The sequence below is a fragment of the Prenolepis imparis genome, unplaced genomic scaffold (genome assembly GCF_030444845.1).
Source record: "Prenolepis imparis isolate NDT839.2.m4 unplaced genomic scaffold, iyPreImpa1.0 SCAF_13, whole genome shotgun sequence".
NCBI classification, from domain to species: Eukaryota; Metazoa; Arthropoda; class Insecta; order Hymenoptera; family Formicidae; genus Prenolepis; species Prenolepis imparis.
The window spans coordinates 10,002,067-10,022,019 of record NW_028141171.1 but is presented as its reverse complement, the minus strand read 5'-3'; the positions used below and the strand labels follow the sequence as shown (position 1 = coordinate 10,022,019).

The window sequence follows — 19,953 nt, the reverse complement described above, 5'->3', positions numbered from 1 at the left end:
TGCCCATCGACGGAAGTCAGTAGATACCTATATCGCTTCCTATTCCCGTTTGCTTCGAAGAGAAAGAGAGGGAGAAAAATGCGCATTCTTTGACTTCGCCAAGCGCAGGGACGGACCACAAAGTGTCTTCCGCGGAAATGCACGTGAAAAGGTTTAAACGCGCTCCCGAGGTATCGTTTGCCCTGTCGTCGTCGTCGTCGTCATTCCCTTCCTACCCCATGACAATCCCGTTTCCATTGCTCCTTTCGTTCCCGCCCTCAGAGTCAATCTGTCTTACTAACGCCACCGGTAGCTGCGTTCTCACGAGCTGCCGTCGTATAGGGTGCATTCTGCCGCGCGCTTTGAAACGAGCCACGGACGGGACTCTTCATTGTTTGCCTACCCTCCAGCAAGCGAGTCTTCCGTCTTCTCCTGCGCTAAAGCGCGGAAAGCGCGCTAAAGAGAGTCTCTCTCAAGTGTCCTCCTGTTGCCTTTCGTCGCGTTAACCGACGCTGACGACGACGACGATGAGCCCTTACCTCTTTCATTGAAACAAGTGCGGCGTGAAACCGGCGAGAAATTACACGCGGTGACAAACGCGCGAAGTGTCTCAAAATTTGGACAATTTTATTTACAATAGAATAATTTTTATAAGAATATTTTATATTTTATTTACAATAAAAATCAGGAGATTTCTTATACAGAGGGAGAGAGAGACAAAATTTAGTAAAGTAAAATGAGAAATCTTTGTTGAAGAAATTTTTTTAGCAAAATACAGAGAGAGTACATTAATCTTTTGGCTTTTCGCGAGAGCGAGATTCAAACCCGGACTCTCGATGTGTCAGGAAGCGCAGGGGACGAAACACAAAACTGGGCTTGGTGCGACGGAAACCGCACTGACGTCACACCTGGTCCCGCGCTATTTAAACGCGGTCTCGGGCCGTTTCATAGCCGACGCCAACCCCCATTGGTACGAGACCAAGTGGTGCGAGACCGGGAGGGAGCCTCGTGAATTTATACGCCGTTTAACCCGGTTAAAACTTTGGCACTTAAATTAAACAATAGAACGAACCGCGCGCCCCCGCACCTCCTGGAGTCGAACGTACGTCTTCGGCTCAGCGGAGCTAGCTCTAACCGTTTCATCTCCCTTCGTTGCTCTGCAGCTCTTCTCTCTCTCTTCTCCCCGGGTCCGTTCGTGTAGCCAGTTTGCTTGCGAAAACGTATCTATAGATCGTTTCACAGAGCGATAGCACAGTCGTGGGTACCATAATTTCGGTATAGAAACTGTGTTTTTTTTAAATCAAACTAAATTTTTCTCGGACAATTCCTATTCTTTCTCTGGCCGCTGTTTTACAATTTGATTGTTTGTAAAAAGAATTTTGGAATTTTAATTATTATTATCAATATTTCGTTACAAGATTATAGATAGCTGGAATTTTATGAAAAATATATAACGATACATATATGATGTTATATATTAAAATATAGAGAAGAGGCTCTTATGGCTATATTTGAAAATAATCATATCAAAAATAGATATATGTTTTAATAAATAATTCAACAAACACTGATCGAATGCAGATTAGATACTAATATTTTTTTAATTATCATATCAATTTGAAAGGTGGAATAAAAATTACTTGAAAAAAATGTGTAAGTTACTATCGAATCATCCTGTACATCGACGCGCCATTTTATCGTCGTAATTTTATTGCAACAAGTGATCGAGTAGATTCCGGTGGGGAACAGCCTTTACGAGCTACTTCTATCTCTGGCGCACACTAAAGCCGCCGTTAACGGCCCGTCGATACGTACCGCAGTATGTTTCTTCGCACGAACAATCCCCTGCGAAACCGGCGAATTGTGCACCCCCAATCGTATGTGTATATCCCGCCGGGTCGCCATAATCGAAGCTGTAACGAGGGCGTTCTCTTACGTTGCGTCGGAATTGGCAATTCCCGGACGTATACCTTGGTGGCACGTTTCGATAAACTCCGATCGTAGAAACGTTGTAAGAAACTATCGCGTTGGGCAAATCGACTTAACCGCCGTATAAACAGAACGGACTGTCGATTAACTTGCGTTAAAAGGGACGCGCGAGGGAGCGTTACGAATTTCACGGGGAAAACGTGAGTCGCGTGCTGGACGATTCTACCCGGTGGCAGCTTAATTCGTGTTAATTACTATCGGACAACATTGCCGCGGTATACCGGCTTCTGAAGGTCTTTCGTGGAACGTTCCGACTAATCCTCAACTGCCTTGATTTCCAGTTTCACGCGGGAGCCGGATTTCTATTCGTTCCAACTAGAAGTTTGTCTGATCAAGACAAACTTCCGTCCCTACCGCGGCTCTCTCTCTCGATCGAGAGACTTGGAATGAAACAAAGTTTCGAATTTAGTATAATCACGCGTATGTATGTAATTGCAAACAATTCGCGTGTTGGTAGAGACAAGATTGGTCTATTTTTCTTAGCTGTCAAAATTCTTAGAACGTGAAATTATAAGTTCGTATGGAAAATCGATTTAGCGAGTTTTTGGGAATGTCATAAATAGTCGTCGAGACTTTACATCAGGATTCTCCGTTCTTAAAGGGATAAACAACCTTAATAAGCGAAAATATCGATCTTTTCTTAAAGTTAAATATTTAAAAAATGAAAAATTCTGAGAATTTAAAATTTTGACAGATAATTCTATATATTCTTTTATGGTTATTTAAAAAAAAGAACTCGTTAAAAAAATAATAAAAACGGAATTCATTGGTGCGTGTAATGAAATAAAGTCTCCCGGCGCATTTCCGTTATCTAAAAAAAGAAGTTGTCGGTAGACATTAAGTGTGAAACATTGCCGCGCCGCGAAAATCGATGAACTTTAAATAGATTTGACGCCACGCGCTTCTTACATCTCGGTGTGTCTTCCCCCTTCCCTCTACCCTTCACTTCTCTCTTTCAATCCCAGTTCTCTCATGAATTCTGCAGTTCGTACGGGAACAAAACGGCAGTCGCCAGAATGTGCAATGACGATTGTTCGGACTAAGGCGGACGACTTTCCGGCGAGAGGGAAAGCTCAGAATCTTGGGGGCGCCAAGATGGAAGATGATCCAACCCCCGACCGAAGTTTGAGTTTCGTCGAAAGAAGGACGGCCTTTGTGAGCATTCAAGATCGCACGGAACTATCGTGTTCCGCCGCGAATCCTCTTCCGGTTTCTCTCCCCCTCTCTTTCTCTCTCTCTCTCTCTCTCTCTCTGTCTCTCTTTCTTTTCTCTCTTTCTCTTAGCTTCCAGTCGCTTCCATTGATCCAAGTTTGAAGACGATGGTACGAGATCGAGGAAAAAAAAGAAACTTGGGCAGGCAAAAAAGACGAAGGGGGCGGACGAATTATTCCCGGGGGCAATCGAAGGGGTGGAAATCTATCGCGAAATAATGAGTTATGCGCCATTGACTTTCTCCTTTACTCACGCGCCGGGGAAACGTCGCGCCGCCTGCTCGTATTCATTTCTCTCTGTCATCGCGAGAAAGGAAGGCCGTTGCCAATATCTTAATGAATTCAGGAGGAAACAACGGCGAGGAATTTTTAAAGCGAGATTAAAGATTAGCATGGAATTGTTTAAATTTAAGAAAGACAATGCGTCGTGATTTTGATATTATTCGAAAATTCTGCTTAGTGCAAGTTGTAAATTATCAAATAATAATAATATCATTAAAATCTTGACACAACTTTCTTATATAAATGTTGCTTTAAACAATCGAGTTTTGAAAAAATAATGTCATAAAAGATTGTTAAAGTTTATTTTTATATATAATAAAGTTTAGCTTGTACAATACAAGCGGTCTTTTTTAATGCGTTTGTAAGATATTTCGAAGAGACTGGTGAAGCTGAGATGATTCTACATTAATCTATTAAGAAAGATTGCACACAAAAGAATGTGCGAGAAAAAAAAGAGAAGGATCGGAGCAAGGAAAGGAGAGGCCAAAAATCTATTGCAAAATAATAAGTTACCTCCCGACGACTTTTGCCGACGTGTCTTTCGCGGCTTCTCCCCGAGGTTACCTCATTATTTCTAACTGATGATGCCATAATTCAGGTTCTCGGCGACGTACAAGAAAATGGACTTCTCCCCGGCCTCGTCTTGCACTTTGCCAAGCTCCTGTGCGACATGGCACCGTGTCTGGTTTTGCTATTCCATCCAATTAAATGCTTAATCAATTATCCCGCGGACGACGAGTTGCCGCCCTTTCTTGTAGACATCTTTGCAACCGCGCTCTTATGCAGCTCATTACGATAAGGCGAAAGTCATTGTTCGTGAATCTCCATTTTAAAGTACATGGAATTAACATTAAAAATCCTACGTATAAAATACTTGCCACTTGTAAAAATTTAATTTTTATTAAAAGAGAATTAATTTGTTTTAATGTTATTACTCCATTATTTATGTGATTATAACTTATAAATTTAATAATTTTATACCTTTCTAAAATATCGTTGTGCGAATTTTTTGTATTATTTTTTCTTAAAAGCAATAAAATATTTATCGTTAAGTGATTGAGAATATCTAAAAATATTTTGATATCGAGAAATATATTTTGAAGATATATAGCGGGTATTTTTCTATCTTTATGTATATAATGATATGATTATATCGCAATTTAATTGTCGATTATAGTTGCCAAGTTTGAATTAAATATAACTCTAACAAGCTTCAATTTATTTTGCTTTCAGATTTCCGGACATTTGCACAATACCGGACAGTTCCTGGTGTTTAGAGCAGACAGGGAAGCGAAGGTACGAGTCAATATAACGGGTGGTCCACTTGCCTATCATTATCAGTTCGAAGAGATATACATTCACTACGGATTGGACGACGGTCATGGTTCCGAGCATCGTATTAATAATTATGCTTTTCCCGCTGAGGTGAGTAACATATAATATAAAAATATTATACGATACAGCTTGATTATATGAATTAATAACAATTATATACCGTGTACCAATAAAATTGTCAATTAAATCTGTGCGTTGAGTGGAATATTATAATTAAATACATTAATTGATTTTAATAAAAAAAAACCCATACACTCTCAGTTTATCATATGAATAAGATTTCGTAAAATTTTAAAATTTTGCATAAGACAAAATTGGATAAGATATTTTCCAGCTTTCTTAATAGTTTCAAAGATATTTGCTCTCTGGTTACATTTTTTTCTTCTTGCAAAATTGAATGCATAAATCAAATCTCGTACTCGTAAATAACGGAGATAAGGTTAATAGAAGGTAATAGAAACCATTTTCGGATTACTAGTTAATCGAATCACAAGTTTCCGTCGCGTTTATTTAAAAGTGTTTGCATTTTTTAATCGACAGGTATCGTTCACATTTGTGGCGATCCATTTTCGTCATCAATTCGAGTGTTAATTACAAATTTATACACGTTTCCCATATTGCTCATAATGGATTCTCTTTTCCTTTGGAGAAATCTATATGGACATTAGAACTGTGCGAAATAGCATTTTATTATAGGTATTACTGAAGAAATTGAAAGACCGATATCGATATTTTTATAAATAATTAAGCTACTTTTTTTACGGCAAAGTTGGTAACGCAAAAAAAAAATTTTTTTAGAGTGGAAACTGTGTTTGCGTAGAAATTTACGTAATTACTCGCGTTATTAACTATAATTACAGTTTATATTGCATGTGTACATCTCTACAATGAAATAATACTTACAACTGCAACCTCTCGGGTTTTCGGTTAAGCCAACCACAAATACGGTACAGACAATCATGAAATCCTAATCACGCCATTATCGTAGCAATCGCTTTACAAAGCGACAAATAATTAGGATTATCATGTAATTTGCAGTTTGCCAATTAATTATAACCGCAATGCAGTCAGAGAGGCCCGTGGCTGTGACACAGGTTTACAAACGGCGCGCATGGATCTCTCGTAAAATTTTACATATTGGCGAACGTGATTTTATTCGCGAATGAGCGGTACGCAAAATCATTGCCATAAAACGAGAGCGGAGAATGACCCGGGGAGTGACGATATAATTAATTGAAATTAATTACGTGCCGGCATCGTAACGAGACAAATTAAACATTCGTTAAACGGGACATGACGGCGACCCAATTAACTGTGACCCGTTTAGTTCTCTCTTGAAAAGCCAGTCCACACGACTCGCTTCCTCTCGCCGCGCAATTCAATTTTCTTAAATCCACAAAATAATGGCGCGCGATCCGCCATCATCGACGCGCTAAGCTTCTAAAACCGGAAAAGCGGGATCGCGCGATGCCTTTGCCACTTTGTTACACTCCATTTTTGCTTTCAATCGTAACGATATACTATATATTCTAAATGTTTTGTTAAACATTTTATTGAACAATTATTACATACATTTAAAAAATCGTTAAATAAAATTTTTAAATAAATTTCACTTTATGGAATATTTCGATAAAAATAAGCGCGATACCCCTGAGATGATAAAAAATGAAAATACACGCAATATCCTTCGAAAAATGGATAACGATGGAAAAGTCGCAATGGGATGTTGGCGAACGGATTCCACACGAGAGTGGTATTACCAAGCCTGCTAAAAAATGAAACTTGCGATCGCGCGGTTGAATCGACGGAAATGTAATATCGATTAGTACTTCTCGTAAATGCAGGTCGGAAGATACTTCTTCAGGTTTTTTTTTCTTAATGACTAAAAAAGGCAGATTAATGAATCTGCGCGACCAGGGGGTAATTATCGAGAATCGATAATCAAGAAGTCTAAATGCATTTGTAGGATGTCGAATCGGTGATACGATCCCTCAACACGGATCTCTTATTTATTCAAACTCGGTGTACGTAAAATTTAATATGCCAATAATAACCACCTTCCTGGGTTGCAAAATTCTCTCTCTTTCTCTCTCAGATAGCGATAATAAGTTAAAAATGTCCGGGATCAATTCAAATATCGCAAACACGGTCAAATAAACAAGCCACCAATAAAAATCTTATTTTATAACAAGTTCGCGTTTAACAGAGCAATTAGAGTTCTCTTTTCATTCGCTGAATACTAGAACACATTATTTTTATCTGATTAATTTTTTATGCAAATTAATCCCCCAGTGTGTTTATATCGTATGTTTAAATAATTTTATCTCCTCACTAATTTATAATTACAATTATTTTTTATCCGCTACTTTTTTTAAATCTGCTTGAAATCAATAATTTGAAGACATAAATCAATTACGATTTTGCAGTTAACTATTTCTAAGTTTATTAATGTAAAATGCTTCGATAATTGATACTATTAAAACTTATAAATGTGATCTTGTTTAATACAGCATTTTATATGGACTTTAATTTGTTTTGATAAAAGCTCTTTTTATTCTTTCTATATAAAGACGCAATAAATAAAGTAAATGCTTATAATTGGTGCAGCAATACAAACCATTTATCGAATAATATTATCAAGAAAAACATTTCTCTAATGCTAACATATTTTTCAGTATTATCGATTTTGCGAAAGAACTAATATCTAAAAATTTCTAATTTTACACAGTGTTAAAGTTATTTTTATTTGAAAATAAGATCAGATTCATCCGAAAAATTGACACGAGATATACGTCACGAAGTAAATCCAGAATATATCGATCTCTTATACATTATTCTAGATGTGTATGTGTGTGTGTATATGTATAATATCAGGCGTATGTGAATGGAAGAATGTCGAAAATATTAATCCAGCTCAAGATACGAAGAATTAAATACGTAGTTTCCAACTTAGGGATATATTTTTATTTCGACATGTATAGGAATCCACATATACATAGTTTCCAAGTAGTATCTTGACAAATTTAAAATTTCCAAGAAGCTCTCGGAAAGACATATCGCAACAATATCCCTTTTTTCACGTCTATTTAGCATATGATTTAGAGTTTTAGAGCGTCACGCGACTGGAAGAAGAGGTTACGATTAATATATTGCAAGACACCAAGGAAAAGCGCCGAAATGCGGCCGCCCATTATATCCTCGCATCCTCAGTGAGGAACGGGCTTTCAATGGCGTCGTGAATCAAAGCCAGTCACGTACCATCGTACGGTCTACCACCCCTCGTCTAGCTTACGCCGCTCCTCTATACGGACCGCCGACTCTATGCGAGCATATGTGAATTAATTTCGTAGCCGCAAGAAGAGCGGATCTGATATTTTCCCGCTTGCCAAATCGATCTTGATCTCAAGTGGAGGAGGGATTTGTCGCACACAAATCTTGCTAGGCAACAAAAAACGATAGAATTAAAATTTATACAGAATTTGTTTTTCAATATATATATATATATATATATATATATATATATATATATACTTTATTTGAAAAAGTTTTATTTTATTCTGCAATAGAGGATTTTCCCGAAATTATCTCGCGCACCGAAAGTAGGACATTATTGAGACATTTATCAGGCACTCGAGCTGTATCGAATTTCGGAAACATTGGAGAGATGATTAGGAAGGTGCCAATATTAGATAGATAAATATACAACACGATAATTCGCTCAGTAATGTTACAGTCAATAAAGAGAGCTTAACATATTTATTATTGACATTAATTCAGTACTCCTCGGCGGGGAGAGCAAATACAATTATATTCGATATCGTCATACACAACACATTATGCCAGATGTGTGATAATGCCGAGTGGTCAATAGGCGTCTGTGTATTCAACGAACAAAAGTTACTCGCTCAGAAGAGAAACTGTCTTTAATAGAAACATACCGACATATATATTAGTGAATCAAAGTTACAAAATTAAATGTCGAATTTCTCGTTGATTATTATCCATCATAACTATGAAATCGAAAGATCTGATATAATCGCGACTTATAATACGCACACCTAACACTAAGATAGTCAAGAAATATATCTATAAATATATTTTTTTAAGCATTTTATTTTTCAATTAGAGTCACGCGTCTGTCGCGAAGGGACAAATATTTATTTACTGATGATCCATCAGGCAGAGCTAGCAGCTCCACATGAGTGTACCACATGAGTTTACACGATTTGCATTCAAATGCAACAGTGGCGTCGTTAGCGGCAACGGCGCGTTAAAAAGCCGGGCGATTAATCAACGGCGGTGAAGGGCTCGCATAGTTCCGTCGCGTCAAAGGGACGCGAATAATTCAAGCTGCGGAGCGGCATCTTGGCTGCGTAAACACGGCGCATCGCAATGAGGCACGCCGGATTATGGTTGTGTACTGGTGGCGTGCATAATGAATTCTGCATTAATACGTGTCCCGGGAAATCCTGGAAGGGAGGGAAAGAGAGGACGAAAGGAGAGAATAGTCGTGCGGACGAGGGGGTGAATCGGCGGTTGGTGATTTAACCGGGAACGAAGGGACAGGGGGTCGGTTTGGGAAGTGGGAGAAGACTCGGTTTGAAAGCCCTAATCCAGGCAGGACAAGGGAATTCCAAGAGCCACGACGCTCGAGCGAGTCTGACCCATAATCGTGCGTGTTTGAGGGACGAGCCGCTTTGATGCCGAAAGCCTACTCGAGGCGCCAGCTGATGGAGTACCTCGAGTGCGACGCGCTTCCGAAATAGGGGTCCGTCCCTCTCTGTCCCCTTCGCAGGCCGCGGCGAAACCGATATCTACAGGGAGTGTACTGCTATCTATAGCCCTCGGACAGGCCCCTGTCGAGACCCTGTTCGCGAATTTATGGCCGCTGTGCCAGGACCAAATTGGGCAAACCGCGCCCGCTCTGTATTATTGTCCGCCATCGATCACGTAAGAAACGTCTCGATACGATTTTACTTCACGTGTCTCTTCGAGATCGAACTGGGAGATTTATTTGAAAACAGTATAGTACATAGAATAAATCGATCTGTACGTACATGGAGATCTGTAGATGTAGAAAATAATCTATAGCTGCGCGAAACAGTCTTTAGAATACGTCGAAGATTTCTGTTAAGCAGACAAATTCGTCCGAGTCATAATCATCTGTTTTTTTTATACGAGCTAAAGTTTGTGCTCCGCTCGATAAAGAAAGTAGTTACGGAAACTATTTTTTTACTGCAATCTACAGTGCGCTGGGATAATTTGTTAATTAAAAGTTTCAAATTTGTACAAAATTACGTCTATTTACACGTAAATGGTAGAATAATATTTTGCCTCTTTATAAAAAAATATTTCGCTTTACAAAGATACATTGAAAGAACTCGTGCTGGTTTTGATATTAATCGTGATAAGTCTAATTAGCAAAATAGGAGCACAAATAAAACCGAAACGACGTTTTTCACGATATTGTATTCTATAAAATCGTTCCTTTTTTTCAGAACGATTTTTCTTTTTTTTTTAATCGGCTTTAATTTGCGAGCATAAGTGTGAAAAATTTAATCGACCGATTAATTTCGGGGGGACACCGAAATAGAATGGTGGCAATGCAAATGCGACGTAGGGATGCCGAGGGTCCTTTTGATAGGAGCGGCGCTCTGACAGCCGGTATACCCACTAATGGTCAAACAACGTGGCACGGGATTCGAGTGCTATGATTATGCCACCGGAGCGTACACAAATTGACAGGCATAATTGGTTTAATTTCTGCATGGCGTCCAGCTTGTGGAACGCGGCCGTATGGAATTGTCTGGAAGGACGCTAATACCTTAAAGCCCGTCCCGTCGCTATCAATGCACTTCATCGCGCAAATAGGAAACGCGTGAAGATAACAAAATTATCGTTGTACATTAACTTAGCATTGATAATTAATTAATTATCGTCGTTCGTTGCTGATAACTAAATAATTTGCGAAGCTAATAATTTGAAAGTATAATCCCCGTCCGCGCGTTTAATTAAACTGAGTTGTCTTTGTACAAAACTGCGCGAATATTTTTCACGCGAAATCAAAACAATCAACGAAGCACACAACAAATAATAATTACCTTCGTATGATTATTTCTTATATTATTATTATATATCACTATATATTAATGTATATACATATTAATAATAGAGATTTTACGAACTGCCTCTCAATCCGTAAATTTTTCAGCTTCATCATTCAGTTTACAGCGAAACTTTTTTCAGAGAAATGAGACTTTACGCACAAGCGCGTGTATACTGAACGTATGGAGAAATAAAGGGAAATCCGAAATGGTAGCGCGGGCGTATATTCGTTTAATTATTCCGCGCAGAGCTTTAACCAGTCGAGAGGCCCTAGCGAGCATTTCCGTAATTGTAGTGGTCGTTTATAGTTGAACGATCCTCGTCGCGTCGCGATTGTGTGTTGTCACGAGCCGCCTCTCTCCTACTTCCGGTTTGTGTTAAAAGGTCACCGGGAGACTCGAGGATGTCCTCGGTTCTCTCTTCGCACTCATAAAACTCACTCCCCGTGTCATTCTCTCCGCGTGCTGCGGTGCCGCGCATCCTCTCTCTCGGCGTCTCCTTGAACGTCATTAAAATTTTACGACAACCGGTGTTACATATTAAAAGCGGATTCTGTAAACTCCGGTGAATAAATTAATAATCGCGATATTGAGTCGATTTAATTGGATCGCGGGACGGTGTAACGTGTTACGAGCCGCTTGGCCGTATAGCTTCGGAACCTTATTAATTAATTTCGTGTTTATACTACACACATTATACGCGCAAATGATGCGTTGCCTGCGTTATATTTTCGTCAAAATTGCGCACGCGCGTGTACACACATACATGTTTCACTCGTCCTTATTTAATAAAATTCCGATTGTCCCGATACATATGCGATAATTGATTTAATTGAAACGAAAACCGCCGATAAGCGGACAGTGACTGCCGGCCATTGTCATAAGTGCTATTCATATATTATTTAGAATGATGGGAAATGTTTCACATTGAAGAAATGACGTATTCACAATGACGTATTCACGTGGACGTTAAAATGCAGCAATCAAAATCTCTGGACAAACACAGATAGACGATATAATACCGAGTTAGTCGCGAGAGAAACTTTTTACACGTCGTTCTCGCGGGGGTTAAAACCTTATTAACGATATATACTAAAACGTATTATAATTAGCAATAATTTGAAAGTATAATCCCCTTCCGCATTCAATTAACGCGATATCACGGACGGGTATCCGTACAACGATGTGTAGAAGACTCGGACGATAATGGAGTACTTGGCGGTTTTTCAAGCAAAATGACGCAAGAAGACGCATCTACATATGAATAGGGGTCTCTCTCAGGATGTCTCCGTGTGCGCACGTATATATACATATATATACGCATCTGCATATTAATGCACGCGTGTCTCGGTGTGTATTGTCACGTTCTCGTGTCCGTATAGACATTCGTGTCTGTGTGAAACCAGCACTCGTGGGTTATTATGGAGCCGCTGGGTGGTAAGGGTCGATGGTAAGAGGGTGGAAAGGGGGGAAGAGGATGCACGGCATTACAGCTGTATATCTATCATACTAGAATAGCGCATTGTGCCAGAAATCGTGATGGCATGCCCATAGGCCGCAAGAACGCCATAAGCGCACCCTCTAATGTGTGAATTATCCTTGATGCACGTCCTCGCGAGTGCGCGAAAAAAGGCATAAGTAACGATGCATAACGTGTGAGATTGCACTGATGGAGGTAATCTTGTCTGGGGCAATAAAAACCATCTATTAAGTGCATCCCCGCTTAAGGGAGTCGATAAAACGAAGAGAGGGATCACATATATAATTTTTACTTTTTATATTCTCCACAGTTAAAAAATCATGGAATAAATATCCATCTATTTCATCTTGTATGATTTTATAATATTAAATGTGAAAAGATAACTCGTGTGGATATGGAATAGAGAAATGAAGTAAATGTTATATAAATGTCACGAACGAACAATACGCACAGAGCATGAACTTTTATTGACCCTTTAATCCACCCGTTAAGTTGCGGCCCATTATTTTATCCATCATGTCCTGTCCATTTCCTGACGATTCGTTTATCTTCGGCGTTAATGAGAAATTAAATTTTTCGCGAGTATGTAAAACGCGCGGGCAAAGTTGACTTTTAGCGAGGTCAAATATTTCGACACTTGTTATGTCGCTTTTATATTTTGCTACTCTTTGCTTTCACAATATCGTATTTTACAATTACGAAAAAAATAAAAACCCCATGCGCATTTCTTACTAAATTGATCGGAGCATAGATTTTAATTTGTTTTATTGGACTAGTTTATTTACTTACTGTTAATACATATTGCTGGATTACACAGTAATTGTATATAAAATCTTGTACAGTTATAATTTAGAGGATTGCATCGAAAAATTCACACGATAAGTTTATTTGTTTAATTTTAATTGCAACCTCTTCGATTTGTTGAACATTAATTATACTGACAATACATTACAATTTGTTATCGAAAGCGCTGTCTCTCTTGTATCGCCGTGTTTCGCGAATCGAGTTTATTTTAATCCTTCAGAGATACAATGCATTTATCAATGAATTTAATTTTTTATATTTCAAAATTGCTCAGTTTTTTCCTCGCATTTTTGCTCGCTTAAATCGAAATTGGAAAAGAAATCGATTCCAAATTTGATAAAAATATTTTACATCGCTCAGCGAGCGCCTTGTATAGCCCTGCATATCTCGAGGTGCCGATTTTTCAGTTTAGTACGCCCGATCCCTCTCGCGATTGCACTCACTGATTTCACACTTGATGCATCCAACGAGTGAACCGCGCGTATCGAATATTCATATCGGCCGTGACTCGCAGAGCGTTATCGTCTGTTCCCAAAGTAGAGGCATAGCCCGGCACAGGAAGAATACGCTATGTCGCTATGAATACGAAAGCGTATCACCCGATTAGGAAAAATCGAGAAAAATAGATTTATCTCTTCTTCCATGATTTTATTTCGCGGATTATCTCGCGGTTTATTTAAAAAGGGAGATCCTTTTTTCAATACAATGGATACGTATATAAATTAGCGGTATTTAAACAGAGATGTTGATATATTTGGTGCGTTGTCGAGATTTTGCTATTTCGCAAGAATGGAATGCGCGTGATGCAGATAGTTTGTAATCAGATTCAGACAAAGTTTGCATGCGAGACAATTTCGTGCGTCCAATGCGAACACAGCTTACATTGCAAGTGCAAGATAGCCTAACAGGTCGTGGCTAGGATAGGTTAACTAGCATCGTCTACACCGTATTGCTGTACCGTATTACTACTATGCTATACAATCGAATTAATTAAATATAATAATATAATTTAATAATATTTATATATTTTTTAATAAAATCTAATTTCTCAAAATTAAGCGTCTTGTCTGACCATTTACGTCTTTTTTCACTTGAAGTTTCAATAATATCTCTAAATTTTAATGACCTTTTATTGCATGTGTATAATTAATATACAAGATATCATTTTTAGTAAAAATTATATTACTTGTTATTATTACTAATTACGAAACTTTATAAAATATATATTGCTTCGCACATAAATGTATCGTAGATATATTTAGAACACCGCGTTTAATGAAGCCGGTACACGAAATGAAGGTGCTCTCGCTATTCCGGGCTAGTTATTTCGTCGGCGTTTAATTCCAGATACGCATAAAAATAATTTTCGCCGTGACGGTGTCGCCGGAACCGCTTAAAGAGACGATAATGCATTTACCGAATGCGCGTCTGTGTTTGCGAACTCGTCGCGGTTTCTCTTCGCAGCGTGGTGATTATGCTCTAGTGGCGGGCAAAGTGGCGGGTAAAGCAGGAGGAGAGGCGGTCGTGAAAGAGGCATCGGGCCAGGATGAGAGGCGCAGAGTGCAGAAGATACGACGAGATCGGATGGTACACGTGAAGTGTAGGTGCTTAGAGGAAAAAGAGGGCCAGCTCGGCACTTCGCGGGTTATTCGCGGTGAATTCCGAATTTCTAGGGCGTAGCGAATTTCAGAAAGCTCGACCATATACCGCCTTAGAGCTCGGTCGTCAAGTAGGATTTTGCTTGCCCGTGACAACGAATTTTAGGATCGCCGCGTGGCTAAGAACCGCAGAATTTTACCCGGGCTCTTACGAGATAATGGAGGTACCGGGAAGAAGTACGCAGCTTTACTTTTGACTAAAAGCTCATGTATGTTTTATAATGTAAATTATATATTATACAGATTACGCATCTTTATAAGGAATTCGAAATGCTGCTTAGTCTTATTTGTCCGAAACTTAAAAGTTAGTTAATTAACTAAAACAAAACGCCGAAATGTTAACCGCGTTTCATTTTGTACATGCTACATGGAATTGTTTCATTTGCCGGACGAAGGGAAAGGAGCTTAAAATGGAAAATATTTTTATTATGGCCTGCTTTTTATAATACTCGAGGGGGTAAACTTTGCGAATCTGCATCAGTAACATTATAACAAGCATGCTGAAAGCTGATTTGTTGAATACTTCTTAAGATCATATTTCTCTCTTCAGCCGTATTGATTGACTGTATAAGACAATCTAAGAGAAAAAAGCAGTCAAGAGAAAATTATATTTATAATGTTTCGAAATTAGGTGTAGCTGTATTAAAGAAACTTTGATGAGAGATCAAATAAATTATACGACTGTCGCATATATAAATGAGATACATAATTGAAAGATTTTGGATTTATTATCTTCCAAGAAAAGAGAGAAGAGAGAAAATATCGATTCTGCATGTCTTGACAAGATTGTTTTAAAACTTTTAATAACGCATCAAAACACTTGTACACGATAACGTCTTTTCGGATATATTGGAAAAAGTTGCGGTTATAAATGCATACATGTACTCCTTAAAATCATTCGTAGGTATATAGTATCTTGAAATAGTATCTTGAAATATATTCATACATTAAATTTCATGAAGTTTAAATGAATGCTCTCTGAACTCTCCATAGACGCTGTTGTTTTCGTACCTAACTTCTGCTTCTGTTTGCCTGCGATAAATATTGAAACTTTGAGTTTGCATGTAAAAACTGTCAATCAAACGTCGAAATAAGTCGTTTTGCTGATTCACTTAATTTCTTCTTTTTTAAACTTGTTGGAAATTTCAACACGAACTTTGCTCTCGGTTTTACATTCTCATGTTTACTTTTTATTTTAAGGACACAAATTAAGATAATAGAGAAAAATGTAGCAAATCAAGATGCAAATTAAGCGTATCACTTACAATAGATTAGTATGAAAATAATAAAGATATACAGTTATTTGAATAGAAAACATATTTCAATGACAATAAAAATTAAGATCTTTTATTAATAGTATGAGTTATTTTCGTATGGAGAATAGATTCAAATATATGTAAATAATGTTATTACGCGTCATTTGAACATGTATGTAAATTAGATCCACATTCTTAATTACTCGTTTTATAATGCATGAAGCGAATACGAAAATAATGTTTTAATCTATTCCTACTTTTCAATTTTCAAAGCGCATTAAAATATGAGCACGCCGTAATTTTATTCTCGCTCTTGTCGATATCACGTCAATAAACCATCTGTCGCGGATTCGTCGATTGAAAATAGAATCGCATTTAAGAAGGTACAAGATTTTTCGATGCACCACGTGACGACAGAGAGAGAGTCCCTACTTCGACGAACGAAACGCCAGCGAGAGATAAATATCTTGCTAAAAGGCAGAGAAGAGATGAAGGGATGTGCTGTGTGAGGGAAGAGAAGAGGTGAGCGAGGAAGGGGAGGAAATTTCACGAAAATGAAAAGAAAGAGAGAATCTTTCCTATTCCTAGTAGTACGAGTCGTACTTTGATCAGACGCAGTGGATTTACACTCACTCCCGGCAATCCCTTCCCTTCCATCCTCTTCTCTCCGCGATCGCGCTATCTTTTTCTCTCTCGTATATATATCTCGGCATCCTTCTCTATCCCCTCCCCTTCCCCATTCTTCATATCCTTGCTCCCTTCTAGCGGTATATCCGCCGTCTTTGAAAAAGAACTCGTCACGTCGCGGGCATTTCAGATACCCTTAGGCATAACCGGAAGTGCCATGGCAATGCTATTACCTAGTAGAAAGAAACAGATATACGGTTACGGCGAAAAAGGACAGGATGGAGAGAATACAAGAGAGCGAGTGGGAGGGTAGGGAGAGAAAGGTGGAGAATAACGTCAAAGGAAAGCGATCGCGGCGAAATCCTTTTCTTCGCGAAGAAGACACGTACACGTCGCATCTTTTCCGCGCTTTATCCAGCATACAGAACTTATAGCAGGTGACATTCGCGGGGAATAAGACACGGAACGAGATGTATGTCCCAAAAACAAGATACATTTCACGAGCGACTTGGTTTCCGTTCCTCTATAAACTGAACGCTCTCCTGTGTATATACAACGATGATAGATTCGCTTGCGACTTATCTGCATATATATACATATATATATATATATACTGTAGATATCATTGTAGGTTCTAAAAAAATGAATTATAGCGCGTACTTGTCATTAGGTCTTATCAACATAACAATTACAGTGAAATATTATAAATCATAATAATGTAGCTATATTCGACCTACTTTTAGGTATAAAATATGATAGCAAAGGAAACATCTCTGAAAGAGGAAATATGATCAGATATCGAAGAAAATCATGTTTTCGGAGAAATTTTAATATTTCTGCAAAAAAGTACGCACGCATACACATATATGTATATAGCATAAAAGAATATTTTTATTTACTAAAAAACGAACATTCTAAGAAGAGGCATACAAAAATGCCATAGGAAAATGTATCCGTGGTATGGTATGTGCTTAAGAATCTTGGTGCTCTCTGAAGTTTATGTACTTGCGTAAGAATGTGATTTAATAGGTATGTGTCTGATAAAAATATTTGTGGAATATTTATTTAGAATTTAGAGCATACATAAAATGAAGCCGCGAATATCTCGAACGCATAGATCATATTCTGGAATTTTTATCGATTTCTTCAAATTTTAATAATATCGAGTATACTGTGGAATCCTATAATATGTATAAGAATAGACAATAAAGAATAAAATTTTAATAAAATTTAAATTTTACATAATATTAACTTTTATACATATATGTGTGTGTGTGTATGTGTATGTTTTTCAAAAAAATTTAAAACAATTGATATCTAAGAAAATTATCAATATGTTTTTCATTAAATAAATATTTTTATCGCGGATGCGTAATCATAAAATAAAAAGTTGCTCGATATTTAATATATCGTGCTTGACGTTTAATTAAGCGCAATAAAGCCGGCAACTGTCTAGGAGAGACGTGATTAGCAACGTAGCGAGTCGATCTCGAGAGCAGATAGAAGCAAGGAGCAACGAGGGGAGGGAGGAAATGGCGTAATACGAGGCATCTCTTCGGGCACGAAATGTTCTAGAGTCTAAACTCTAAACTCGAGAATTTGTTCGTGCGAAAACAGAATTTGTCGGCGTGATCGCATTGCGGGAGATACGGTTATACTCGCGGCACGATTTTCCGCCGAAAAGTAATTTCTTTGTCATTTTCTCTGTTGCAGATACAAGTCTACGGCTTTAACGCTGAACTGTATCACAATATGAGCGAGGCGCAGCATAAAAGTCAAGGGCTGGTGGCGATCTCGTTAATGGTGCAGGTGAGTGAATGTTTCATCGAGCACGCTTTCTCACTCTTTCTCCACGAAACTTTTGTCCATTTTTCAAATTATTTTAATCTGCGACAGTTTTTCGCGCGACGACCCTTCCACGCTATAAATTAAAGCCATTTAATTTTATACACCATTAATAAAGACATAATTAGATCGCGCAGATCTTAGTTCCGCCATATAATCAATATCGTATATAACGATGTAAAAGAAGCGTGCAAAAAAAGAATTCATTTACACAATTTTACGATCTGTGTGTCAATAACTCTCCGTTTAATCAAGTGAACAAAGCGCGTGAATTAATAATTATGTTGGCAGTTAACACCTTCGTCGTTTCCCATCTCTCGACTCTTGTCAAGCCATCGTGTTCTAGCGAAGCCCGTTCCTAATGGGGCATATCGTGATACTAACTTTCGACTTTGGACCGCACCTAGCTTCCCCTTTACAAATGCATTCGGCGTAGCAGAGATTACAGTAGTTAGCGCGTGACAGATGCTAGCCAGCTGCGCTAATAACGCTTGTCTAGCTACGAAATAAATGAATATATTAATTGTCTCTCTTTTAAATTTATTAATTTTTCTCTTTTTGTAGAAATCTTTTTGCCAGAACTGCACTTTACACAGTTGAATATTAAAAAAGTAATTTAATAGAAGCTTTTCATACCTTTAAAAATTACTTTAATATAGAGCTGATAAATTTTGTAAAATTTCATCGAAAATAATACACGATGGAAAATGTGAGAGAAAGATAAACGTTTTTCGGACAGAAATAAAACTGATCCTAAAGAAACTTGTATAAAATGATGCTTTTAAAGTACGCGCTTATATGTGTATGTTGGAGAACGGTAAAGTTAAGAAACTTTTTAAGAAAATGGGCATTAATTACACTTCGGTAAGAGCAAACATTATCCGTTATTTTTTCAAACAACACGCGACGGCAGCTCTTACATTTTCAACCAACAATATCATTATTATGGCATAATTATTTTGGTCGAAGAACTGCGAGAACAAACATGCGGTAACTTTCCCAAGACGCGTGGCGCTTAACACGGAAATAAATTCCAAAGTTTTGAGAGGAAGCTTCTGGTTCCGCGCACCAGTTAAATCTGCGTCGCGATCCTTCTATCCCTTGTTTACGTATCTCTCTTTCTCGTCTTTCTTACTCTCTCTCTCTCGTCGGTTTATTTCTTCCCGTTCTTCTCGATATAAACGCCGACTCGTACTACTGACGGTTATCCCCTAAGGTAGACAATCACGATGTTTGCACGTCCGTCGATTGGATAAAAGCACAATAAATCGATAAATCAACAAGTTTATAAATTGTACACGTTTATACAATCTTAACTAATACATTTTATTCAAGTAAAAGTCAACACAATTTTTAAAATTATAAACTTTTCTATTGAACGAG

The 19,953-nt window shown here is 38.0% G+C and overlaps 1 protein-coding gene across 2 annotated transcripts in view; it reads left to right on the top strand.

The window, feature by feature from the left end:
- Carpa (Carbonic anhydrase-related protein A) overlaps positions 1-19,953 on the top strand; it is a 127,711-nt gene that overhangs the window by 88,609 nt on the left and 19,149 nt on the right. For both annotated transcript variants that reach the window (XM_083053167.1, XM_083053168.1), the window contains exons 4-5: positions 4,695-4,886; positions 18,439-18,534. In XM_083053167.1, coding sequence (XP_082909293.1) covers positions 4,695-4,886; positions 18,439-18,534 — 288 coding nt within the window. The remainder of the gene's footprint in view (positions 1-4,694; positions 4,887-18,438; positions 18,535-19,953) is intronic.